Source organism: Leuresthes tenuis, unplaced genomic scaffold, assembly GCF_036924035.1.
Source record: "Leuresthes tenuis unplaced genomic scaffold, fLeuTen1.0.hap1 SCAF_7, whole genome shotgun sequence".
In the NCBI taxonomy this organism is placed as follows: Eukaryota; Metazoa; Chordata; class Actinopteri; order Atheriniformes; family Atherinopsidae; genus Leuresthes; species Leuresthes tenuis.
In genome coordinates, this window is record NW_027325361.1 from 24,845,497 (window position 1) to 24,873,442 (window position 27,946).

At 41.2% G+C, this 27,946-nt stretch overlaps 2 protein-coding genes across 2 annotated transcripts in view; one reads left to right on the forward strand and one right to left on the reverse strand.

The window, feature by feature from the left end:
• On the reverse strand, positions 1-27,693 carry sned1 (sushi, nidogen and EGF-like domains 1). Its single transcript, XM_072390103.1, has 31 exons — positions 27,092-27,693; positions 19,847-20,134; positions 18,498-18,638; positions 18,215-18,377; positions 17,992-18,117; positions 17,604-17,717; positions 16,813-16,926; positions 16,205-16,318; positions 14,718-14,765; positions 13,150-13,239; positions 12,878-13,009; positions 12,439-12,558; positions 11,993-12,109; positions 10,943-11,086; positions 10,338-10,511; positions 10,114-10,227; positions 9,909-10,022; positions 9,692-9,805; positions 9,194-9,310; positions 8,795-9,082; positions 8,482-8,665; positions 8,160-8,272; positions 7,529-7,807; positions 7,233-7,374; positions 7,058-7,140; positions 6,281-6,379; positions 5,933-6,049; positions 1,062-1,149; positions 856-935; positions 732-759; positions 1-601 (listed from the first exon to the last, which is right to left on the reverse strand). The coding sequence occupies exons 1-30, from the start codon at positions 27,308-27,310 to the stop codon at positions 734-736; spliced, it is 4,062 nt and encodes a 1,353-aa protein (XP_072246204.1). The 5' UTR covers positions 27,311-27,693; the 3' UTR covers positions 1-601; positions 732-733.
• The window catches only part of LOC140312341 (allantoinase, mitochondrial), a 505,108-nt gene that overhangs the window by 353,483 nt on the left and 123,679 nt on the right, over positions 1-27,946 (forward strand). The window lies entirely within an intron of this gene.

Genomic DNA, 27,946 nt, shown 5'->3' on the forward strand with positions numbered 1-27,946 from the left:
TACAAAATGGCCTATAAACACTATGTACAGAGTAGCGAGCAGTGATGCCTGCTAAGACACAGAGTAAAATATTTTACACAGAAAACACTGTGCGTCATTGTCAGAGGAGGAGCTCAATTTATGGGTTGTGGTGAAAAATATATTTCCAGTTGACTTCTTAAGGAGATCATAGGTGGTATAAGGAAATGATTGGAATTCTGAACATTCTACAGTTATTTCCCTGAGGGACAAACCTGCAGCTGAACCACAAATAAAACTCTCTCTTAATGTGTCAGCATGGACATGGAAATGAGGTATATATGGTCTCTTATGCTGCTTAACATTTGCAAATTGTGGTTGTCTGAAATTTTTCCTGTGGTTGCTTTTGCAAGGCACAGACCTACAAACACAGCTTTGAGGATGAAGCGTACAGGTGCAGCCTTTGTTCACATGGATGACGTTTTGATTCTGAAATGCTACAGTGGGTTCTGACAGGGTTTCTCAGCACAAACATTACCATAATCGGATACTCCGAGTAGATTATATACACCAAAACTGAAGTTAGGATGTTTTTTTCACATGACAGTGATGACAGCATCACTTTTATCAGCATCCAGGTGCTCTGAAAGAGAGAATCAGAGAAACAGCTCTTTTTTTGGCTAATTGTTGAAAATCTTGTAATGTTCTACAGTAGCAGTAAAGTTTTCACAACAAACACGATTACTCTGTTGAATTTAATCAAGAGAACATACCTTTATTGTGGTCTGTTTGTTCTTCTGGCTGTTAAGAAAGATAACATCAGAGTGTAAAAAGCACTGCGTTGGTTTATTTGCTGAAAATAACTTCACCAGTGTGAGGACAGATTGTTGGACTTACTCTGACTTTTCTTGGAAAGCGTCGGTTCACAAATCTCTTGATAACACAAATCCTGCTGTATCTTATATGTCCTTTTGTACCTACAAAGAAGAAAAAAAAAAGTACTTATTTGATTAACCGGGTTACATATAGTTACTTCAATCAAGTGTCATATACGTCATGATTAACATGAGCATGCACGAGCAGGATGGCCTGACAGGACTCACAGGTAGTGGCACACTCCACCCTCCCACACAGGCACACTCTTGGTTTCCGAATAGAGACGGGTACATGGATGTGGCACTCGCTGGCACACTGCAAAACAGCAGTCACACAACATGGGGTATGAATGTTGTGAGCCTTGTCAGCAAAGAAGAGCCTGCTGGATAGTTTAGGAGTCATGTGGGTTGGAGCCGGGCCGTTCTCTCTGGGTGATGGATGGTTTTAGGAGAGGAATGTTTAAACAATCTGACACTGAATGTTTGGGTGAAGAACAAGATTCAAGGGGAGTGAGGGTATGTCCGGTGTCTACGTCGTCAACATGTTCTCAGAAGAATATTCAGTCATATTTTCACTCACTTGGTGGGATTAGAGTTTAGGAATGAGGTAAGAGAGTATATTCTCTGATAGTAGCTGTTTTACCTTACATCTCGATGTTGGTTCTCGTGCCTTTTTTTTGTTCATCACTAACTAGAAAACCATTTATGTGCATAACTTTGTGTTGGTTCTCACATTTAAATAAACTGAACTGCGCTTTCTTTTAAAATAATTTCTAATGGCAGTTTCATGTCTTGCCGTAGTACATTAAGACTACATGTGGTTTCTTAAAGTATTTCTAGACTGCCTCTCTGCTTCAATAAAATCTTGATTTTATAACTGCAGCTCATCTCACAAAAATCATTATTCAAGAAACCTAAAGACATATGTGCACTGTATTCTGCTATTCTTATATAAACAATAATCTCCCACTGTGAAAAGTTAGAAGCAGCACAATGTCTTCAATGTTCAGTCCAAAGCATTGCAGTGTGAGATATAATTTATTATTCCCTTCCTGTGCATATAGACTTGGACAAGGACAGTCATCCCAATGAGCTGGCCAAGTCAAGTTGTACCTGCAGCAGACAGTGGCAGACAGAGCCCTCTCAGTATGGAGAACCAGAGAGACATTCTCACAGTGGAGCTAAGCTAGCAGTTACTCACAATTAGAACACAGAAGAGCAAGTTTTCAAACCTCAAAGCCATATCAGTGGTTCTCTTTCAAAGAATGTATGTGTTGCTCTATTTCATGCATTCATGTATGCACAGTGACTCCCCAAACGCTGATCATCTGATTTAGTCAGAAGTTGCGTCAGACATGTTGGATAACTCACTGCTGGGCATTACTTTAGCAAAGATTTAAAAGATGGAAAGTGTCTGTGCTTTTCCAGGCTTCTAACTAATTTGTTGTGTTTTGTAGTTGGTATTTTTAGGATTAGACTGGTGGAATGAACCAGTAAAAATGAGTAAAAAGCCTGTAACAGCTCTCCAAAAAAAATCATATATATACTGTATATATCCATCCATTTTCTATACCGTCAATCCGTTAATCGGGTAGCGGGTGGGCTGGAGCCTATCCCAGCAGTCATATACTGTATATATAAATATATATTTTCAAATCTCCTCAAAACTAGCAGTAAGCTTTACCACAGATCTGGTACAACTCCTGACTGACTAAGCTGATCAACAGCAGGATATATTGGGCAGCCACTAGGCATACAATTATACAGAGCATCACAAAAAAGAAAGACCAAAAAAAAAAAGGAAGAAAACAATAAATAACATCCAGATTAGGCAAAACCTTTAGCTTGTGCCCTTTTAACGTTGTCAATTGTTGGTTTTGAGGTGTGTTTATAATCATTATACTTTCAGGAAACCATTCTTTTTACATGTTTATGTGTGTTTCTTATGTACTGACATACACCAGAAGCAAATCAACAGTGCAATGTTTTATGGGACATTCTGGATATCTTGCTGACTTTTGGAATTGAGAAGGAGGTCCTACATCAACTTACAGATTTCCAGAGAGGGAAGCAAGAGCATTAAATCTTCTTGCTCTTCATGCTTAGGCTACAACAGTCTCACCGGTGAAGCTGAGGCTACGACAGTCTCACCGGTGAAGCTGAGGCTACGACAGTCTCACCGGTGAAGCTGCGGCTACGACAGTCTCACCGGTGAAGCTGAGGCTACGACAGTCTCACCGGTGAAGCTGAGGCTACGACAGTCTCACCGGTGAAGCTGAGGCTACGACAGTCTCACCGGTGAAGCTGAGGCTACGACAGTCTCACCGGTGAAGCTGAGGCTACGACAGTCTCACCGGTGAAGCTGAGGCTACGACAGTCTCACCGGTGAAGCTGAGGCTACGACAGTCTCACAGTGAACATCCAGAAAGTGGATATGGAGATTGTGGATGACTACAGGTTCCTGTGTGTTCATCTCAATAATAAATTGGACTGGACCACCAACACTGATGTCCTGTTTAAGAAGGGCCAAAGCCAACTTGCTTCTGACTTTTTATTACGTCACAGTGGTTGCTTCTGCACTGCTCTTTGCTGTGGTCTGCTGGGGCTATGGAGGCTCAAAGAGAGACAGGAAGAGATTGAACAAGCTGGTCAGGAGGGCCAGCTCTGTGATAACTGTCACCTGGACTCAATTGAGGAGGTGGGCGAGAAGAGGATGTTGGCATCTATCTCCCACCCACTGCACCACACTGTGGGTGCTCTAAACAGCTCCTTCATGCCATCAGCCATTAGGGTCTTATATTGAATATTTACCTTTTTTTCGATAGCTATTCTCTTCTAAATATTTGATTTATTTAATGCTATTATATTTTCTTCTAACGATTTTTAGATACATTGCTATCAAAAGTTGATGTGGAATTTTTCTTTTGGTCACATGTGATCTTATATTCTGCTGCTGCTGTGTCAAGAAAATTTCCCCGCTGCAGGATTGAATAAGGTTAGGGTTATCTTATCTTATCTTATGTTATCTAAGTTAGTTTATAATCACGTTACAAACATGTTTTGATGTTCATTAACATCAAGAAAGCTTCAGACACTGCAAATACAACACTCCTACTACCTCTCTTACTTGAAAATTCAGTAATAAGGACAAAAAGGAATTTTCCTCCAGGCAACACGCAAGCTTCCATTTACAGCCTGTCATGATATAAACTTCAAAGCTGAAAATGAGCTACTTTGACTTTGCAAAACTCTTTAATCCAGCCTCTGTTTAACAAGTTATTAATGTGGCTGATCATGCTCTTCGTTGTATTTGGAAAGATTAGAATCAACACAAAGAAGCCCATTGTGCGCAGATAAAATATTGCTGCTTTTTAAAGAGAACAGTTCTTTCTCCAGAGCACTCAAAAGAAACAATGACTTTTAAATGTAACACTAGCCCCCAGAAAAATGGAAAGAAAGTACTGTGCAAATAATACAATGCTTTGTGAAAACATAGACAATGTACAAACGTGCCCCTACGCCTCAAAGTTAACCATATCATTCAGAAGAGACAATCATCAGGCAAACACGTCTTCTTTCTTGCTCACACTTTGACACTTTTATATGACGGCATCCAATTAAACATATGTTATACTGAAAATACACACTTTGAGATGTTACAGTCGCACAGTGTAAATTCACTCACAACGCTTAAAACTTGATCAAATAATCCATGAGGTTTTCTGCATATTTCTGTTAAAGATGATAGAAGGTTTGTGCCAATCTTATTATGCATTCATAAGGGCTTTACAGTCCAGTGGACCAGAATGTCCTCAAGTGGTGGAAGGAAAGCTCTTCAGCTGGGGGAGAACTTAGAAACTCTGCAATGAACACATCGTCTTACACACCAGAGGTTGAACATCAGTGAACCGGCAAGTCAAATCTCATCTTCAGCATCAATGTGTATCAGATGGAAAATATTACATCATGGTCCACATAACGTTTATCCTGCATACCATTTGTCTACTTTTGTGGTTAAATTAAACCATCTTAGGTGTTAGCATGGCTGTAATACATACAAGTCTTGACTGGAGTAAAGAAAACAACTTTCCTGATTTAACACGGATGAACCGTTGGATCAAGTTGTAAACTAGGAAAGGATGTGTAAAACTCTTGTTTTGTTTGAGCCACAAGTTTATAGACATTTAAGAAGCCATCCCAGACAGCCTAAATAGATTGACACATTTAAATGATGTCAGGCAGAAGTATAGAGGCTACTCTCACGCCCCATACTGAGACCAAAATTAAACATTTGTGATAACTGATCTAAATTTGAGATTTTCAGGTAGTACTTACATTGATTCAACAGGCATCAAAAAATACAGTCAGACAGAGTGTTGAGAGAATGTTGGCATTTCATAGTTCAAATTTTAACTATAATAAAATCTAGACGAAATAGCAGCCTTTTAAACTTCAAACTATCAAAAGGCTAGCCAACAGCTGGCTAGATTTTACTGTTAGGTACATATCAACCCTTTCAACCATAACTCTGTGTTGCATGAATAATTTTTGCTCCATGGAGTACAGATAAAATCAAAAGCAAAGAAGAAGGCTGTGCAATTCTCCCAGTGAAGAAGTAGAGGAATACATTAAAGGCGTGCATAAAAGGAGAAGTGTTTTTTTTTGGTGGTCTCTGATCTGTAATGATGAACAGAATAAAAACTACTGCATGGAAAAAAGCTTATAATCTCTGTGAGTTCAGAGCAAAGACCAGAGGGAATAAAGAAATTACCAGACAAGAAAAGCATGTGTGAGGTCCTCCAACAGCACCAGAGCAGTCACCCTTTCACACGACCGCTGAGCATAACTACGACTACTTTCAGCACCTACATTAATCGTTATGAGCGAGAAAAGTGGTATGTATGGATTTTGTTCTTAGTTTATCCATCCCGCCCCAGGTCTGTATGACAATATTTTATATATTTGAATAAATTACACGCTCAAAATAATTGTTTGATGTCAATAATTTCTGATGTATTTGCCTAAAAGCAACCTACTTTCACTGAATCCTCCTGTGTGTATGTGCTGCAGAGTATGTGTGGAAAAGCACATTAACTTACACAGTTCACACTGTCTGCCCTTGAACCCCGCTGTGCAGCTGCAGATGAAGGAGTTGCTTTCGTTCACACACGTACCTCCGTTCTGGCAGGGCAGACTGTGGCAGTCCTGGGGCAGCTCTAAAAGACAGCAGCTGCCATTAAAATCCTCAGTACAGAATAAGTAGAAGTCTCAGGTTTCAGGCTCACTCTTCCACAGTATCACAGCTGATACTACGTGTTGATAGCCTCCAGCTCTACCCCCCACACATCAGAACATGAATCTCATGCATATAAGAGGCACATCAGCTGGGATCACTTACATGGGTAGATGTGCCATCTATTTGGAAAAGAAAACAAACAAAAAACTACCAGGCTTTGCTCTTGAACCATCTTCTTGAATCTCCAGTGCAAGGCTTATTTTGTTTGTTGTTTCTTCCATCTTCTCTAATCTGATTGGTGGATCGGGTTCTGCAAGGCAAAACATTTCCTGTCAGAAATCATTGTGAAAAGACTAAATGCAGGACAGACTGCACAATGACTCTGGGAGAATTAAGAGGTTGCACTGACTGAGACACTGTGTACATTCCACTGCTTAAAATGATATTATGACAACGGGTGAAACGTCATTAAAATTGGCAGAACGATCTTAGAGAGGAAGCCTATTCTCAAGAGGACGAGATAACATCTGTAAAACACTTTTTCTGATGAGGCAGTAGGGTAGAGGCCTTTGTAATTGAATTTCTTAAGTGAAATAAAAAGTTGAATACAAAATTAAAAACTTAATTGCGCCATCTGAGTTTCTAAACATGTGGCAGATCCAACAGGTCTGTCCAAAGAGTCCCTTTACATTTACGAATGGCTGATTTTTCATCAAGAAGGGAAGTGTTTAAAATCATACATTAAAAGACTGTGGACTGATTGTTCCTCTTTCTAAAAATGAGCAAATAAGATGAATTATTGTTGGGACATACTGAGCAAAAATCTGAACTGCCTCCAGGTATCAGGTAGAATCTTCATCTGTAGATGTCAGAGAAGTATGGCATTGTCTTATTGCATCATCTGACCTACAGGACCATCCATAAGAAAAAGTATCTGTCTTCTGCTGACTCTCCACTAAGTGTTCATCACATGTTTAGTGATACTTACTAGTACGATGTCGAATGGCTTTCCGAGACAAGTGGGAGAACTTGGCTGTTATCTTTCCCCTTCTGTCGACCAGTTCTGTGTATCTGTGAAACATGAAAAATACTAACTATTAAGCTTCCACAGCTGCACAGCTGTTTTAAGGCAGTTTGAATAATTATCTAGCCCTTTTAAGTACCTGAGCGATTCCTCTGAATTCTCTGTTTCTGCTGTGCCTCCAAGGTCTTGAGGCTGAGACGAGGGAAGAGTGTGTCCTCTCTGAGTCCCCTGTCCTGCCACTGTTGGCCTGTCTCTCCTTCCTTGTCTGGCTTGTGCAAGCACTGAGTCAGAGAAAATTGATACAGATGAATGGTTCAAATGTAATAAATGCAATTTATTATTAGAGTTCAGATTTAAGCACAAAAGTCCCAAGTATGGCATCATTTATTATCATGTAAGCTTCGGATACAAAAGATTCCCATGACAGACACTCACATGTAGTAAATGCTAAGTGCTGTGGTTTGCTGTGGATCTGTTCCCGCCCTGTGTCTTTAACGGATGTGAGAGCCACATGGTAGTGCTGTCCTGGACTCAGTTCACGGAGGGTGTATGATCCTAATTTCCCATTGGGCAGGAAGCGACTTCTGGTATTCAATCCTCGGGTGACGTTGATCACAAAGCCATCTGGGATGTTTCTCGGGTGGCGACTCCAGGTGACCAGCGCCGAGTTCGGGGTCACATGTGACATCGAGAGGTTCTGTGGGGGAAGAGGCCCTGAGGGTAAGACAGTAGATAGTCAGTGGTTTGCAAAGAGTATACAAAAAACTTGTAGAATTGCTCAATGTGCATTTAATATCAAAACACATTTAATTTTCACCAATGTTCAAATTATATAACCAACATTTCCTGTCTGTTAAACTGAGTCTGATCAGGCTCTGATCAGGCTGATATATGATTTCCTTTTGTCAAAATAAAGTATTTTTTCATTTAATTTAATTTCATATAATGTTCATGATGGAATAACAACAATTCTAACGCAACACGTGACTTGCATATTCTTGCTTTATCTCTGTTGTTAGAATGCAATAAATTATGTTAGTAGTGTCCACTAAACGATGGAACCTACTTGTCCAGAATTGCAGTGGTCCAGCTGAGTGGCTGGTGGAGGGAAACTCATCTGGTCTAATTCCACTTTGGGTTAAAACATCCACTATGTACACCTGACCGGGCTGTAATGAACTGGGAAACACAAGAATGTACACAGAGTCAACTCCTGTGTTTGATATTACCGTTTAATTCTTTGCAAAAGTGATGAAAAATTTCCCTCTGTTGGTTTAAAGGTGTATCATCAACAACCTTTCAAAGTACAACAGCACCACTCAGTGGACACAAAGGAAGCTGCAGGTGTGTCACTGGGATTTCTGAGCTCTCATTGTTCAGAAGCTGACCTGAAGCTATACTCCGTGGTGCTTGTGTTGAGCACTGCAGTGCGAGCCTTGCTTCCATCTGAAGGTAGTAAAGACACGTGCACTCTGCTGACTGCAGCATGACGAGCAGCCTGAACCAGCCAACTCAGCCAAACCTGAGTTGAAGACACATTAACCACCTGCAGTTGCTCCACCCGCTGAGGTCCTACAACAGAAACACACATTAACTAAATTTAAGCAAGCACTTAAAGTCTTATAAAGATAGACACAGAAACACTTTACAGGAGTTTTATCTTTGCTAAAACAACTGCATGGCATGTAAAAATGTCCTCACTGGTGCGAATTAATGCAGTGGCAGGCTGGCTCGTGTCGTTGCTGTTGGTTTTGAGTTTGATGGAGACAGTGGAGATGTTGTACAGCATTCCGGGGACTAGGTCTCGCATAACGTGGGTGGACCGCTGCCTGTCCAGGTAGTCTGTTTTGGGATTGCTCTGGCCCAGGGGAGCGTAGGTAACAGCAAACATGCTGATAAGGCCGCTTGAGGGCTCCGGCTCATCCCAGCGCAGCTCCACTTCACTCTCCTCTACACGCAGCACATGGAGACCATGCGGGGGCAACAGGTCTGGGAACAGTGGCAACCTTACATTGTTTTATCCATACATTAAATCATTACAAAGTTGCATTTGCAGTGCATAAGACTAGTACGCAGAGCACGGCAGGGTCAGATTCTGACCTTTCTCACAGTCTTTGCCGGTGAGGCCCACTTTGCAGACACAGTTATAGTTTCCTCTCCTGTCACTCCAGCAGCGGCCGCGGTTTCCACAAGGTTTCAGTACACATGGGTCTTCCACTTGGGGGTGACAAAGATTAAAAAAAGCTCCTACAATTTGGTTCATGTCACTAAAGACAGCAAGTTAAGTTTACACGGGCCCCTATTCAGTCCTATCTATGCTTTTATATTAGAAAGAGTTTGGAAATGTACTATTTAATGTGTGAGTTGAACCTTCGGTTTATGGACATGTTTAAAGAACAATCCACTTTTGAATGAGACTTGGGGGGCGTGGGGGGGATGTTGAGTAAGTTTACAATTTCTCTCAATCTAGTAAACACAGACACACCCAGTTAGACTGGTCACTGTTAGTTAGAGACAGATACTGATAGAGTTGATACATACATGTTTGGATCAGGTTATTAACAAAAGAGAGTCATGAGGCAGGGCTGATCCACTTACACATCTGGCACTGCTCCCCAAAGAAACCGTCTTTACAAACGCACACATAATTCCGCCTGTAACCCCGACAAACACCTCCGTTCAGACAGGGGCTGGACTCACACCCGTCCTGCTCTGCACACAGATATTTCCACTTTGGTAAAAATGGTCATTGTGCATATTCTGTTGGTTAAAATGTATACACTTGTTATAGAAGAGGCTGAAAAACACTCCACACCTATTTCACAGTTCTGGCCTTTAAAGCCTTGCTGACAGTGACACAAGTAGGTGCCAGGTTGGTCCTCACATGTCCCCCTATTCAGGCAGGGTTCTGACAGGCATTCGTTTGTGTCTGAATGGAGATGAAACAGACAGGTGTTACATATGTTTGCAGGTGATCTAAATATCTGTGTTTATTATCAAAGGTTTGCTCAAGCTTTTACCTATCTGACAGCGGTTTCCACTGAAGCCATCCTTGCACACACACTGATAGGATCCAATCTTATTTCGACAAGAACCGCCATTGAGACAAGGCTGTGACAAGCACTCATTGATCTCTGTAAAAAATGAGAAATAAAAAAATGAAGTAAATAAAAACTAATCTGAAAGATTTTGATGATTCTAAACTTTTTTTTGGAGGATGCATGTGTTGATATGTGTTACAGACCCTCACAAACGGGTGGCTGGCTCCAGTCTCCCTGAATGCCACAGATGCTCTGAGTGGCTCTGGGCACGGACGTGAAGCCTGAATGGCATATATACACAGCCACCGAGCCTGGTGTTGTTGAGGAAAACTGGATCTCAGCATGTTTGACATGCGGGGGCGGGCCACAGCCCAGCTCTGAAATGAATCCAAACACTTTGATAATGCCACCATGGCTGCATAGTAACACCAGTTCACAAACAGTTGAGCTTTAAAGAGCTCATCCAGAACAGAGTATTATGGCAACAGAGGTGCTTTCCATTAAGACTCCCCGTATTTGTCCTCCTAAAATTACCTCCAGCATGCTGTTGGAGTGTGCAGACATGAATCATCGGATCTAATCAGGTCTTACTTTACATAGCTTATGTAGCCATTCTATATCTGTATAAGCGGGGCCTCCAGTGCAGCAACACTTCTAAGATTATCTTCAGATGAAAAGCTAGTATCTGTGCACTTAACAGCTCAGGATATCCCCTACTTCTGCCAATCTGATTGAGTCAACATTGTACAAATGTCAATATCAGAGAGAGATTAAGACATTGTTGTATGGTGACACATGGTCTGCTTACCTGCAGGGATACGCACTGAGCTCCTGCTTATTTCACAGTGCCTGCCACTGTAGGCCTCAGTGCATTCACATTTATATTTTCCTATGTAGTGAAAACATGTCCCACCATTCAGACAGGGACTGGAGGCACAGGGGTCAGGCTTCCCTGAAAGAAAACATCCAGAAGAAATAATAACATAAAAATTGACAGGTAAATTTTTTTTTGTCTTTCTTCATCTTAAACTACTAAAAAAAATGTTTGCGTTTAAGGGGAAGGTGTGCTACCGGCAGATTTGATTTTCATCTTTAACTATGTGAATCACTTTGAAACACCTGTTTAAAAAAGTGCTAGCTTAAGTTTATTATCGTTACCATTATTCTTATATTCTGAAATGAAGGTGGGAAAATGCAGCTACAGATGAAGGAAGGTGCGAGGTTACAGCATATGAACAAGAATGTGAAACAGTTTTAAAACCAAAGTTGATGAAAGTACCGATTTATACTCTTGGAAAACAATTAGGATACTTTACTCAGGTACTGTCATTTAATTTTTTGTACTCCAATAAATCTTTTTATACATCTCCTTCAGCACATTAATTTGACAGCCTCAGTTACTCGCTACATGTTATAATGAAGATTTTCCCTGCTTGATGATAGAACAAGCTTTTAAAATGCAACACAGGGTTAAAGCTAGCAGTTTCCAACCTTTCTGTCACCAGAGTCACACTTCCGATGTTAATAAGTCATTAACATCTCCTACAAGTTAACTTTAGTTAACTTTCATAATTTAATTTCAATGTACATTTAAATTATACAATATCTAAGCAAAAATTAAACGAAACACAGACTACTTTTACATAGTTTCTCCATCAGTAAAGAATATTCTAAAAGTAGACCCTCTCTCTGCATTGTTAGCTTGAAAAAATCCTCATCAAATACAAATTTTTCTAGACATGTAATTTTTCTAGTAACTGGAGCTGTCTGATGATTACAGTAAATATCATGTACTTTAATGCTTTCATAGAAATCTGCAAAAACAACATTTGGAATATTACATTACAGTGGCACTCACCCACTTCGCAGTGTTTTCCAGTGAACCGGTAAGGACACACACATCTGTAGCTCCCTCCCTCCTCCTTACAGGAGCCTCCATTGCGGCAGGGGCTAGAAGCACAGGTATTGAGTCTAACTGGAAAAAGACAGTGGAAGGGAAATCCTTAAAGCAGAGAGCACCCCTGCTTTTAATCACACAAAATAAATCTGTTCCACTCCATTACAGTTCAAGTCATATTTCAGGAAAACAGCCCATAACTCAGTCATAAGTGCAAATTATCTTAAGCCTTTCAGCATTGCCATATTTCAAGCAGCATTACGAGTAATGGCATGTTTCCTGGTACATCACAGCTGTTGTTGGGTTAAAGTCGAAGTAATAATGCACAAATTTGAAGAGTGTTTTGATAATGTTTCTTCACTAATTCAGATGCGGGCACTTTTCCATTTTTGAATCAACTCTTCTACCTTTTTCACAGTGCTTCCCCCAGTATCCGTATCTGCAGTCGCAGGTGTAGCCTCCATCCGCCTCGTAGCAATACCCTCCATTCAGACAGGGAGAAGAGTCGCAGGCCGATTGGGGCTGTACTGAAGAACACATACAGAGACTTGACTGTGTCCCATTGCACTGGGAAACAAAAAACTGTCTGACAAAGACACATTAATCTAACATTTACTGATTTAATCAATGACTGATAAACTACTCTAACAATAGCAATGATTTCTAAATCTCTCCCAACATCCGTAATGTAAACAGCTGATGTGATCGTGCCATTTAAAATAGAATTTTACACTTGCCAAGATGTGTGTGCTTAAAAATGCTTCTCACTATAGCGACCAGCTGCTCACAAAGTAACACATAGCTGCTAAAGTTGCCAGTTGCAAGGTTGGCGCCTCAGACGCTTACCATAGGGGTAAAAGTCCTTGTAATCGAAGTCTATTCCAGTCTGACATGTACATAGGTAGGTCCCTCCATACTCCAGACATGGACTTCCATCAGGACAGGGTCTGTTGTTACTGCACGGTGTCTGAGTTACTTCTACGTGAGAGGAATGGTGAAAAGTAGGTTCTCAAACTTGAGAAAAATGTCTCTTAGTTTGAGACATCTGTGATATTACAGTGACCCATTCAGCAAAGTGCATGTGAGACACCTGATAGGATTATACATATCATACACACCAAGCTGACAGTAGAGTCCTGTGTAGCCTGAAGGGCATTCACAGCTTCCATTGATGCCACAGACACCTCCATTCTGGCAAAGGCATTCCACTGTAGAGAGGGAGAAAAACTCTAACTCTTACTCTGAGTAAGAAGCTCAAAGTTTGTTTCAGCTTAAGAAGTAAGTAGTTTAATAAGGTAACATTTTCGGTGTTGAATGTAAATATAGACCGAAGGTAGAAATGGTCAACATCTGCATTGCATATTGAGTGTCTTTCATCTACTATATTGTAAACTATGTATTGATTTGTTGTCATTTCGCTTTCCAAACAAAGTTCACAGGACAAGAAATTAGCTGTCAGCATGCTGCACATCCGCTCTGTACAAATTATAAGAATGTTTTTGTTTTCCTCTCCTTGCTAATTGCAGCAGTGGATCAAAGAAAATGGCCGTATCACAGCTAAATGGCTCCCCTTTGAAGTCCCAGGAGCTCGTTGGAGGGTATTATTTTTCTGATGATATGGAGCATATTTTGTGACCAAACAGTATGGCCCTGAGGGCAATTAATGGATTGTTAATTTGCAAGAGCCACTTTCATTGGCCACCTGTGCAGCCAGGCCCTTTGATCCGAGAGCCTGATTAGGCACTTCTGAGTCCCACTACTTTCTCTTCCTTGGAGGATCGTGCTCCTTTTTCCGCTGTGCCTTCCAAGTGAGCCAGGCAGGAAAGTATTTGGGAGATTTAAGTGAGCCTATATAAGCACTGATAGTTATTTCAGCTCAAGGGTGAGAAATAGCATGCATTTGTAACAGCTCGAATGCTATTAAAGAGCTTTTAGTGGAGAAGGAAAAACCCTGAGGCTACTGATAGCAGCTGCTATCAGTAGCCTCTCATGGATGTTATTCCCTAAAACAAACAGAATAATAAAGATATTCAATAAAATAATAGACTTAATATGCATTTAACATATTTTGTGTCTAATTGCTATGCAAGCAGCAGCTGCGCTTTAAACCATAGTGTGATGCCATGCTTAACTTCCAGAGAAGCAGCGGTGTGGAGGCATGCATATTTCAACAGCTCTGTCTGAAGAAATGACCTGAATTCCTAAGACCAGCTTTGACTCATAAAGAGGGCTTTTTAAGTCTAGACAAAGCACTTCCTCTTGTTGGTAAACTAATAAAATGTGCTATAAAACAATTATTTACAAGATCAAGCGACTGGTTCCTGTAGTAAACTGGGCGAGGTCGTGTCAGTTTTGATAATTACAATAATCCATCATCACAGCAGCCTCTTCCAGGGCAGAGCTCCAAATTCCTGTGGGATAGTGCAGCTCCTCTTCAAATACCCCAGTCTGCTCTCTACCTGCCCAGCAGCCTGCAGTAAGCGTCAGTTGGGCCAAGTGAACAAAACCTTCACACTTGTCACCATAGATGTCTGGAGCACATGTACAGATCCCGACTCACAAACTGGTATATTCACAATTTTGGTGTTCATACCACTCTTAAGGGGAGTTATGGGTGTGATGTAAAAACCAAAGAGTATGTGAAAAAAGTTGGCAGAGCTTTAGCAGGAGCTGCTTTTTCCTTTACCTGTTTGGTTGTCTGCCTCTGTGAAATTGACCTGTGGCGTCACCAGCTCTGAAAGGAAGACATCAACATGCGTTAACGGATTAGCTCACCCAAGTAACACATTCATTAAACATGTTAATCTCTGCTGTTACTTAGTAGTTCAGATACTTTTTAGTTAATTTGCTCAGATTTGAAAATACCTGGCTTTGAGATGTATAGTGCAACTAGATACAGTGCTAAAAATGATCTTAGAAAAAAAAGAATATCTATACAGAAAAAGCTTCCTTGTTAATTATTCTATGTATATAAAATAGTGTCTATGTGTCTAATTGTGATTATACGTTCACTACCATTGTACTGACATGGCACCTCATATTTTTGGCAAAATCTCAGAAGCAAATCTCAAAACTTGAGCAACCAAACTCAAAACTGTCTTACTGGCTAAATATAACAAACTAGAGGTATGTGATACAGACATGTATGAAAGAGATATATGCCATTATCATACTATGTGTGACGGCATCTTACCAGTTAATATTTACAAATATCAGCTAATCTGCATTGGTGCACACAGTTTACAGATGGGTAAGTAACAAGGAAGTGCTGTACTAAACCAACAAGTTGTTCTTTAAAAGCTAAATTGAAGGAGTCTCTTCAAAAAGGGGGAAGCTTTCCATTACTCTGACTTTGGATAACCATTCCCAACTCATACAAGACACGAGGAATTTTAAAACCTGCAACCTGACGACAGTTTCTGCCAACAAAGCTGTCACCTTCTTTGTTTTTATGGTTGGACTTCAGTTGTATCCATGCTAAGATGTATTGCTAAAGGCACACTTGTTTTGTTAGCATTCTAATATGTAATGTTTTGTAATATTTGTTATATCGTGAATTCCATCCATCCATTTTCTATACCGACAGTCCGTTAATCGGGTAGCGGGTGGGCTGGAGCCTATCCCAGCAGTCATCGGGCAAAAGGCAGGGTACACCCTGGACAGGTCGCCAGTCCATCACAGGGCCACATAGAGACAAACAACCACACACACTCACACTCACACTCACTCCTACGGACAATTTGGAGTCACCAATTAACCTGACATGCATGTTTTTGGACGGTGGGAGGAAGCCGGAGTACCCGGAGAGAACCCACGCATACACGGGGAGAACATGCAAACTCCACACAGAAAGGCCCCAGGCAGGGATTGAACCTGGAACCCTCTTGCTGTGAGGTGACGGTGCTAACCACCACACCACCGTGCAGCCTATATTGTGAATTCTTCAAAATAAAACACAGATTAAGCAACAGAACACCTTTTCTCAAATAAAAGTCTGAGTCACAAACACTTGTTTTGGGATAAAAAGCTTTACGATTTCTCTTTGTACTTGTTCCAGTAGGTGAGATGCTACATAACAGGAATTTAAACAAAAAGGGCAATGTTAATGTTTCCTTTGACAAACTTCTTTCTTTTTTTTTTTTTTAAACAAGCCTCTCAAGCTGTTGTTTTCACCTGTTTCGCAGAATATTCCAGTGAAGGCAGCAGGACACGCACAGGTGAAGTTGGCCACCCGATCGATGCACTCTCCTCCATTCAGACAGGGCTGTGACTCACATTCGTTTATGTCTGGAGGATGAACAAACATTAATTAATCAGAGGTAAGTTTCAAGGTTATTGTTCAAGACACTAAGCTGGATTAGGAGGACTGAACTTCCCTTGTGAAAGCATAGAGTTTCACTGACCAGGTGTCTGGAATTAAGAGTAATCTGGTCTCATGTACAAGCAAGGATTCATGAACTGTGCAGGGCCTGATCATTTAATTCTCCACTGGATTTGAGTTTCATGAACAATAAATCACGAGAGATTTACGAATAGAAAAGGACTTTTTTGCATACTGACTTGAATGAAGTGAACTTTCTCAATTTGGTTCATTGCTACGCTGTGTGACCCAAGGAAAAAAAAATAAAAGAGTTGTTTTCAAATCTATTCAGGCATAACCCATTTGTCTAGTTGGACTGGGAAACTCTTTGGACAGACACATCTGCCAAAAGACTGAGTTTGATGTAGAAAGCAGTAGAAAATATTTCCCTGGAGAGAGGACTGTGAGAAACCCCGCTCACCTGTCTCACACAGGACACCAGTGTAACCCGGCACGCACACACAGGTGAAACTGCCGGTGCCTTGTACACACGACGCGTTGTTGAGGCATGGCCTGTCTTCACACTCGTCAATGTCTGTAACACACACACACACGGACAGAGACACACACTCGTGGAATATTTACTCAGCTGATTAATATATCCGCCGCATAGCTCCCCTCACTCTGCAAGTATGTGCTGCTGGCTGCGAAAGGTATTAGAAGAGGTTTGATTCATCTCCACAGGCTGGACTGTGGGAATAGGCACAGACGCTATCGAGGGGCTGGACCAAAAACGCTTAAAAAAAGTTTTGTTGTGTGTGTGTGGAAAGGGCATATTGAGACAATAGATACTTTACTCAATCAGAGAAGGTCTTTAGAAGAAATCGTTTAATTTATATCAATATATTTACAGTAAACATATTACTTTGTTTATCATATCATATTTGTATATTTCAAGAGATTATTCACTGTTTTTTAACAATTGAAACAAAAGTTAAGCTATTAGGACCCAAGGTGCCACTTTAAAAAACCCGAAGGTTTTCTCAAGAACTTAATAAAACTGTCAGCGTTCACAAAAATCTTTATTTGTCTGTCTCTGAAGCACATGTAAACATAAGATTCCAGCTTTTATCGCAAATTACAAGCTAAAGCATGCAAATGCCCCATAGAGGCACAACTGGTCTTAATTGCTTAAAAAAGGAATCTGTGAAGAAGAGGGAATGAAAATATGACCATAATAGATTTACAGCTTGAGGCTTTGCTTAATCGTACCTGTTTCACAGTGAATCCCCGTGTAGCCAGGACGACACTCACAGGTGAAACTATTAATCTGATCTTTACAAGTCCCTCCGTTCTGGCATGGATTTGAGGCGCACTCATTGACATCTGCAGCGACAGGGACAAACACAAAGAAGGTAGTATGTGTTTAATTAGAAGGAAACATCTGGTCTGTTAATAAGGTAAAATCCGAGGAGAACGCATCAGATTGGCACAAAACCCGCACGGGTATTAAGGAAATACTCAGGTGTTCCTTTGGAAAGCCCGGTGAAATCTAGTATTTTCTTAACAAGTTGACATTATTTTTCCTGGCTGATCTTAGGTAGACAAGCAGTCATTCACAGAGGCAACAGAGCAGGAAGCGGTGTCAACCATAACTCACCAATCTGGCATCGTCGACCGGTGAAGCCAGCCAAGCAGGAGCAAGTGAAGGAGGGGTTGCCTGTAATACAGTCATCAATGCACTGGCCTCCATTCAGGCACGGGCGCAGATGAGGGCACACTGATGCTGGAGAACGATGTCAGAGTAACATGAATCCCAGAAACAACAATATTAGGGGATCAAAGAGCCTTTGACAAACTAATCTATTAAGAGCAGCTCTCACCGGAGTTATTGCAGCCACCCACTTCCACATGTGCATCATCTATGCGGAAGACCCATCTGCCTGGGTAGCCCACATTAGTAGTCTCCTCTAAATTTACCACATCGGCGGTGCGAGAGCCAGGGATGTTGAAATAGCGAGTGCCGTCGCCAGCATTAAAACCTGCCTGGGAAGAGGTAGACATGAAAAAAGATTGCTGAATTACTACTGTACTACTGTGGAATGGGAGGCAAATCTTGCTGTATGTCCTGACTGTCGCCATAACAAGATAACTGTGTGGTCTTACCTGCGCTGCAATCCCTCCAAGCCCAGTCATATTTCCTCCACTGCTGGCGTGCATGCCTGTCGTCCAAATTATGCTGTTGTACTGGAATATAGTGAAGGAAAGCTCTCCATCTGTGATGAGCACCACTTGGAAAGTGTTGACCTACACAAAGGAGGAATGAGCTTGATTAGATCAGTTACTGGTTTGCAGCAAATTCAGTGATAAGCTGCGCAATCAACAGAATCTTCATATTAAGGGTACACACTCGGTAAGGCTAAAAACATGGCATATTTTTCTATAGCCTTAAAAACTAACAAATAGATGATTTTTTCCTGCATTGAGATGATTATAGCCTATTGGCTTCACAGTCGCTTATATAACCCAACAAGAACGCAAGTGGAGTTTAATTTTGGACAGCCATTTTAGTCAAGATTTCCATTTCTGACATTCATATTAAAGGGTTTGGTTAAGTCAGTCCAGCACCAGAGAGCTGTTGGATCAGACATCACAGCTAATTGAAACTAGCAACAATTCTCATGCTGCTGTTTGTCTGAATGAGAAAAGAGCTTAGATAGATGTGGCATTAGAAAACAAGTCACCTGAAATGAATGAATGTCAAATAATGAAATTGAAGCTTCCGTGGCATTTAGAAATAAAAGTGACCTGATTTTTATTTTTTTAGAAATTTATGTAAATATTCAACTTCCAGTAATTGAACTCATCTTAATGCCTATGTTTACTTTGTTTCCCTCATGATTATCTAAAGTTTACTACTTTGTGGGCTATCAATTACCATAATTGGGGATTTATTTCAAAGGCTTTCTAATTAGTGTAATAGTAGTAATTTATTTGATACTGAAAAAAATAGTTTCATCAGGAGATGCTGCCGTGTTCAAAATATGTTAATTTCAGTTGATATTAAAGAAGATTGCATTCAAGAAGTGGAAACAGACTAAAAATAAAAAAAGTTTATTTCATTTAGTTAATTGTGAATGTAGCTTTTGTCTACTTTTTGCGCCTATTATAAATGCTTTGAGTGGCAAAAGCTGTATATACTGATGTTAACTGTGTCAGACATTCTGAATAGTTTTCAGTCTAGTTTTCATGAAATCAGCAGCATATACAGTATGTGACTCAGATAGAAGGGGAAGGCAGCCAGTCTACTGTAGCGTATACCTTACCGATTGTTATTGAAGTTTCTGATGATTAGTCTTGTATCAGTTTACATCAGATATTGATTTTTCTCTCAACACACCTTTATGTTTTTAAATATTTAATGGAATAAGATGCTTTCAAACTAGTTTTGCAAATGATACTTCGCAATGTAACTACATGGGGGCAAGACCACAGTTAAAGTGGGATTTTTGTACCGGCGTTTGGGAGTTTCCTCCAAAGAAAGTAACTTGATGCCACGTAGAGATGAGGACCCATGTTGCATTGAAGTTGGGGAACTCTGAGAAGTACGTCTTGACATCACCCGAGGCTCTGCTCAGGATGGAAGGATCGTGGCTCTCTCTGTAGAACACTCTCCCTGCTCTGCGGTTGTCAACATCGGCCCAGAATGGCGCCACAACCCGTCTGTCCCCAGCGATTGGAAAAGCTACGGGTGTGAACTGAGACACCTCCCTCAGGAAAGACACAAGGCCATTGTTGTTAACCTGAGAAGAAAATGTATTTGGAATTAGAGCACCTGAATAAAAAAAATACCAGTAGAGATTTCTCAACTGTCAGATTAAACCATGGTGACTTGTTTACAGGATTAGGTGGGGTTAGAGTGGTGGTGCTGAGGAGGACATGTAAAGGTGGACAAATAGTGCTCTGACCTCAAAGAATAAACTCTAGCATTGGGCAGTGAAAGCTCTCATAACGGATGTTTGCACTTCCTACGTAGCAGACAGACGCTAACTTTATTTCGTATGATGAGCAGCTGAGAAAACCTGGCTTCTGCTGCTCGTGCACCTGCAAAGTCATCACACCAGTTGGAAGTCTTTAAATCCGCAGACGTCTGGCAAAAGTAATGTAACCAAATAAATGAGTCTATCCTCTCTTTGTGTCCAGATCTACTCACAGACATGCACTGTTGTCTTGTATTGCATGGTGGAATGTCAGCTGCCTAAAGATTTACTTTGAAAGACCAGAGATGAAAAGGAGGTTTATTGACAAACTAAATACTCAATTGACCGATTAGTCAGTCGACAGAAAATAAACCAAAATGAGGAAATATTGCACATACTGGCTTGCTATTTGTTTTCTCATTTTTACATAATTGCAGTTTGACATTCAACTTTTGTTTGGACATATCACCAATTTTGAAATCACAATTTTTAGGATCTTTTTAGATATATAAAAACATTTATTAGCCATAGAAATAACAGACAGATTCAATTGGAAAATTATCTTTAATTCTGCTATTAATTTATTTTAAACAAAACAATTTCAGCATTACGTTGTATGCCTCACATATCAGTTGCAGTTGCCTATTTACTCCTTCAGCAGAGACCAAATGGCAACAATATAATAACATTCATTTAGGAACATGTTTCTATCCAGCTGGCAAATGTCCACTATACACATTGAGCTCCTTTTTGGTCTCCAACACAAGCAGAAGTATCTGACTCTTTTTCATCTTCCTTAAGATGCAATTTGGGAAAAATAAATGACTATAAAAGAGCGTTGAGCAACAATAAGTGCATAGGAGGCACAAAGGAAAAAAAAAACATTTACATAAGTTAGACTGGTTGTACACACGATGAGTTCCAGCATTCAACCAGGTACAGCTCCAAACCCTGGAGATTCTTAAAAAAATGCTCAACAGCACAAACAGGAGAGGAAAATACTACAGCGGAGGGCTTGAATCCCCATGAAAAGCTTTCATTCAGGCATTGTGTCGGTTTATTGTCAGCATGGGAAGATTCTGCCTGCCCGGCTGGCATCTGTCCCGCTTTTCCTAAATTCTGCTGTGAGCCCGATTTTTCACATTCAGCCTGACTGACATGTGACAGTGACAAAGCAACGTCAGATGGCTGAGCTCTGCTCAATGCATGCATGAAAAACATAATTTGAAGGACTTTGCTGTAAAAACACCAGAGGAAGTTTTGTTTGGCACAGCACGGGGTCTCAGTTAATTGCCCGACCACAGTCTTCCCCTCTGAATCGGCGTGATGTGATGAGAATGTGGCCAATGTGGGGAGAAAGACCGACTACAGGGGCAGGGCCCCGGGGTCAGCCAGAGCGCCATCTGATACCAGGAGAAAAACAAGAGCAAGGGCACGGGGTTGGATCATTGAATAGATGTACATGAAATACAAACCTCCCATACGCACATGCCCAATAATGAGAGACCTGTGGTGACAGCGGCCCGGAAGTCACCCATCTTACACCAGAATTAGTGTAGGAAACCATGAGCACTAAATAACATTTATATTCCAATGATGAGTTTAGATGCCTAATCGGAGCCCTCGTAGCATCTGGAATTGTTTAAACATATTTCCTTCTTGTAAGAAGTTTTTAAGGCTACATTGACATGGCAATAACCTCAGAGAAACTGAAACTGAACTTGGAACCTTTTGATTCTTTATCCTGGTGGATTCCCACCAGGCTGTAACTAGTATATGACATCCAGTGAGGGGTGGTTCTGCATCACACTTATGTGAGAAAGTGAATGGGTTCAGAGCTGCCTTGTGTTTTGCTGTAACATGACCATGGTCAGAATCACAGGGGAGAGAGGTGCCATCAGTCAACTCTGTAAGAAACATCTTTCTCCACATATTTCTTTTCTCACTTTCAATGGTGCCACTTCACTCTGCAACACCCTCGCTTATGTTTTTTGGGGAATTCTTCGCCGGATATATCCAGGATTTTGCTTGGGTGGTTTTCTTTCGAGCCAAGCAATTTATGGAGTAAAATAAACTTTCTTCTGGCTTAAGTCAAGCCAAAGCAAAGTCCTAAATGAAAAGGGTGCCCGTGGATCAGCTCGGGAAAACATTAGTTTTCCTTGTCAAAAATGGAGGTTTCACAGCTACAAAACTTGTCCAATGATTTGACGAGACCAAAGGAAGTGACTACAGTCTATGGTCTGTGCACTTGGCCTGTACCTCCTCAGCTTTGGCTCACCTTTAGCTCGAAAGAGTTTAGACTGAGGCAATAAATCCTGTCTGCAAATGTGTGGAGTGACTTAAACACAGCTTGTATTGCGCCGATGCACTGGAATGCAAAAGTTTGAACCCCCCAAATAAATATTTCTGTTGTTGTGAATAGTTTGCAAGTGTTGACCCAATTCTAAAGTTAAGTCTAAAGTTAAAGGTAATGCGTTGCTTTAATATTTAGAATTATTAATAATTTTTTTACTTAAAAATTTTACAATTTGAAACTAATGAGAGAAAAAGAAGAAGTTTGAGCAGCTGATTTTTGTAACCAACTCTCTGTTCTTCTTTGTTTCTACTTCTGTGAGGTTTTGGGACGACTCATGAGCAGTGTTAGTCATCTTACTTAAAAAAAGTAATTAGTTAGTTACAAATTACTTCTCCCAAACCGTTATCGAGTTAGTAACTCAGTTACCTCATTGCAAGAGTAATTAGTTACTCAGCAAAGTAACTGTGACGTTATTTTTCATGTTCTATACGCTATTATTTTCGATAACATTTTTAACATCAAATATATTTACATTAACTGATTGAAGAATAAAAAACACTATATAAAGTATTTTAGAACATTTGGTATTTATTTGAACTCAATAGATTGCAGCCTGCCATGTGACATGCATAGAAATAAAAATGTATAAAAAATAAATATTGAAAATTCAAGTGCAAAATTAAGAAACATGTGTAAACTTGCGTAACACTAAACAAAAATCTGGCCATTAAGTAGTGCAAATCTTTGTAACTGTATTTTAGGCCTACTGCAAAATAAACAGAACACTATATTTATACATTTGGGCTCGGGGTTGGGTTAGCAGCAGCAGCAACAAGTGTCATGTTAGCATGTGTTGACGTGAGGTGCTTCATAAGATTCGAGTTGCTTGAGGCAGACGTGGATAAAGTATTTTTTTCCTGGGCATAGCGTACATGTCACATTCTTGCCTTTAATCAAAATGAGCTTGAGGACGCTACCTTTGAATTTCCCTGGCTCGTAGCCATTGTCGCTGTCTTGTTGTGTTTAGCAGTCACAGAGGGTGCAGTGAGACAGCACGAGCAGGGCATCATCCGCCCACCCAGCCAATCATCATCACATTTGCAGCGGTGTCATCATCCCCACCCCTGCTCTCTCCAGGCAGCTGATGTGTGGCCAAAACCTGACACTTTGCGCTTCATTCAACCAAATGTTAGTAACGCGCCACTTCACATTCTCAGTATCGATGGGAAAAGTAATTCATTAGATTACTCGTTACTGAAAAAAATAATGCTGTTAGTAACGCTGACTCTATTCTTCCCTCTACCACTGAAATGTTCTTTGTGCCATTGTCTGCAACACAAGCCCAAAGCATGATAGATCCTCTCCCGTGCTGAACAGTTACAAGAGTCATTTATTTTAAATTAAAATCTGTGCAAACAAAGGAATAACAAAAAAAGGCCTGATCTCCTGCTAAATTGAAATAAACCATGATGACAGTTGTACAACAACTATAGTCACACACTAAGAGACAGATTTCGACTTACTTTGCTTTGTTTCTCTCATTAGATTAGTGTTGTCTTCCCTTCCAGCGTGGACCTGAATATTTCTAGGTTGAATGCAGCAACTTTCAAGAGTTGTACTTTAACTAAAGACTGGCAACCTGTCCTGGGTGTACCCTGCCTTTAGCCCAATGACAGCTGGGATTGGTTCCCCTCGTGACCCTGAGTTGGATTAAGTGAGAATAGAAAATGGATGGATGGATGGACTTTATCTAAAAGCCAACCAGCGGAAGCAGTCTGGAATGCAGCCCCCTTTATAGAACAACGACTTGTTATTTTTGCACAAAGACTTCCAGCCCTTATGCTCCACTAAGAAAACCATGTCCTGCTTGTAGCTTTATGTGTAACAAAAACACCTCAAAGTGGTATCAATCTCCTTATCTAACTCTCTGCAAGAGATTAAAGGATACGCCAGAAGTCATATTGTTCCATTAAAGGGTGTTGTTGAGTTGGACACTTAAGGCTTTTAGACAAATGTTTTGTAAGTATATGCAGATATAGATAGCTCTGCTACGGTGGATAAACGGCTGCTCTGTCATGCCCTTGATCCCATAAATGTGTAGCAAAAAAACCCCATGCTGAGCACAAAGAATTAAACCTCGACTCATACAGTGCTGAGTGAAACGGAGTGAATGAAATTACACAAAGTGTTGTCGCTCCACAGAGCTTCACATGAGCAGTAGCAGATGTGTAATCCATAAAGAGTGCAGTTGCACTATTGCTTGCTGGCAGGATATGTACAAAATGTATTTTAATTTTGTTGACAAGTGTATTTTCAATTACACACACAGTTTTTTTCACTGTACATAACAAAAAGAACCTTTGATAATAAAAAGCTATTTTCACATCTGCTTTTAAATTAGTGTTCTTTCCTCTCTGACCCTGGATGTCCTCGTTCATGTTCTTTACACCAGCCATCCCAAAGAGCAGTTAATCTGTGAACTGCATTGTTTAGAAGCAGATACATCTGTGTTCTGTTAAAGTTATTGGTCATTTCTCAGATAAAGCAGCTGGACAGTTCCAAGGGGAAGACCCCTGCCATGCTATCTGAGGCATGGGAGGAGGGGAGGGAGGACACGGAGGAGGAGTAGGAGTAGGAAGAGGAGGAGGAGGAGGAGGAGGAGGAGGAGGAGATGGAGTAGAGATCCCAGCAACACAAGAAAACTCCCAGATACAAACCATAACAGAGGGACAGCCTGGTTACCATGAAGCATAAATAGGACTGGAAGTTGGGAGAGACCCAGGTTTATAGTGGGATTTTTAAGTGACATTAGAATTCTGTTACCAAGCGCTGTGTGGCTATGGCAGACCTTAAATGCACTGCTGTGATTGTTGATGGCAACTGCTGAAAATAAGACATTTAGTTTCAGAATGGGACAAAGGTTTAATGGAATCTGCTGTGAAAGGTTTAAAGAAAACACTTTGCAGCACGTGCACAGCTCCAAAGGCATCGATAATGATTATGAAGTAAGACAGCGCGCGCACACACACACACCCACACACACGTGGGCGCGTATTCTAAGATCTGTTTGGTCCGACAGCTTCCATGTGGCAGGCGCCCGGAGGCTTGGAACAAACTCCTGGGAGGAATTATTGATACAAATTTACCTTACAGTACTCAGTGAAATGTTACCTGTTCAAAGTAGCTCTCCGGCGGCAAATATCACCCTGTGGCCTGCTCACTTTACAGCAGATGTTTGATGGATTCAGGTGAGCCATTCAAATGAGCATGACTGTAATTTCAAGTGCCTGCCAGAATATATTATACTCAATGAGATGCAGAGGGAGATACAGGATATCACATAACTTCTACCACAGCACACATCAGAATGTGAAGTACCTTCATTTTCATCTCTCTCAGATAATAATACAATCTGTGATCAACAAGTTAAGTATTTAGTAACTTGTCTTATCTTGTCTAATTAGACTATTGAGTAGCCGCATTATCACAAGAGAAGTAATGGAATTTATTACCAAACCTGTAAGGAACACTTTGGAGTGCAGTGCAGAGGCAGTTTTGACTTGCAGGAGAACCCAAACTCTATAGTTATAAATACTTTAACTGTTTTCAAACTGCCTGTGTAGCAGAAGAGTTTGATATACTTCTTCATTAGGAGTCTGACCTCACCCCCATTGGTGCAAATGCTTAGATTAGAAAGACAACCTTTGACCTTGCCCATTGTTGCCATGGTTCCTCAGCCTCCCCTGCCCTCAGCCTGAACAGGGAGGAGGCAGGCGGGGCTCCAAGCGAGGAAGGGGAGATTCGGCAAGCAAGCGTGGATGCATAACCACAACAGGTGGTGTTGATTTAAGGGAGTTCTGCCTTTCCATGCGCTGGAACTGAACCCAATACATGACAAAGGCAGATCAAAGGGTGTTCCACTGTGGTGCGCGAAAACCCTTGTCAAACCATTCGGCTTCCTCCCGTGAGCACTGTTTCTCTCTCTGCATATTTTCTCCCCACTCCCGCTTCTTGTGAAAAAGAACAGCTCACAGATGCTCCAGCAACAGTAAGAACACAAACTGTCATTTCCTCAAACAGCTCTTTGTAGATTTATAATAACGAGGCTGACCATTATTCTGAGAAAAGTTTGTCTCTCAGAGTCCCCCTGTGGTCTCAGAGTGCAGGAAGGGCAGATGTACAGTGAAGAAAGAGTCATGGAGGATTATGATGCCACCCGTGAGGGGAAAACATGATATTCTACTAATGAAGTTACACAGCAGAGTACACGAGAGCACATGAACATTTACAAACTCTCAAAAGGCACTTCAGTGTAGTATCTGGCTGTCTGCCCAATCTCATCTCAACAAGGATCTTATCCTCTACAGTTCACAGCTTCAGTTCAGTTTTAACTGCCAACTGCATGCACACACATTTATGGTGATCTACTGCATAAAAACATTAACACCACACACTTCGGTGAAAACACACTTCTCTGTACTCACATAGAGTCCTGTGTGCCTCTCTCCAAAGAAGGGGAAAGCAACAGAGATCTCCTGGAGCCCAGAGCCTCCGTCGTCCTGAGCGACGGTCTGGGAGTCCCCCTTGTCCTGGCCAAAGGGGTAGAAGTCCTCCAAGGGCACAGCAGGTTCCACCCTGGGCAGCAGGTTCAGGGAGATCAGGGTGCAGAAGCAGGAAAGCAGGGCTTGCAGACCCAGAACCATGGCCTCAGCCACCCAGGGATGGAGCTGACAGCAGGCACTGCAGAAGGGAGGGAGGAGCACACACACCTCAGGCAACAAGTGCAGAGCAGAACAGGACAAGACCGTGCGTTCCTCCTCACAGCCGCAGAAGCCGGAATCCTCCCCTGACCGCTCCCTGGTTCTGCCTCTGTCTCTCCTCACTTGTCCCTTAGCAGTGAACTTGGTTTCTACTGTTAGACAAGGGAATACTGTAGATTCCTTGCATTCTGCTTGCTGCTGGGCACTGCATGAGCTACACTCCGTCTCACTGAAATGAAACGAGGGAAGGAATGAAAGAGGGGGAGCAGCGTGATTCAGCTGAGATGTTTTTTTTTGTTTTTTTTTCAAACAATCCAGTGATTTGGTCCCTGATGGTCAGCTTAGAAATATCCTCAATAAAAGCTCTATTCTGCTTGCCAAAGGAGTTCTTTCAGCTTTGGCCCCACCTCCCCCACAGGGATTCACTACCTTGCATAATTAGCTCCTTCCAGCCAATAGCTAAAAAGAGGCTGGTAACAGGATAACCACTGGGCGGATCTATGATAATCAAAGAGCTGCTTTAAAGAAACTCTGACAAGCCCCCCCCCCCTTCAGTGAAACTCCCTCTATGTACAGTTA

Coding starts and splice junctions, on each gene's coding strand:
- sned1 (XM_072390103.1), bottom strand. CDS start 27,310: ATGGTTCTGGGTCTGCAAGCCCTGCTTTCCTGCTTCTGCACCCTGATC. Junction 17,718..17,991: donor CGGTCGACGATGCCAGATTG/GTGAGTTATGGT, acceptor CTGTCGCTGCAG/ATGTCAATGAGTGCGCCTCA. Junction 6,380..7,057: donor AGCCATTCGACATCGTACTA/GTAAGTATCACT, acceptor TTTGCCTTGCAG/AACCCGATCCACCAATCAGA.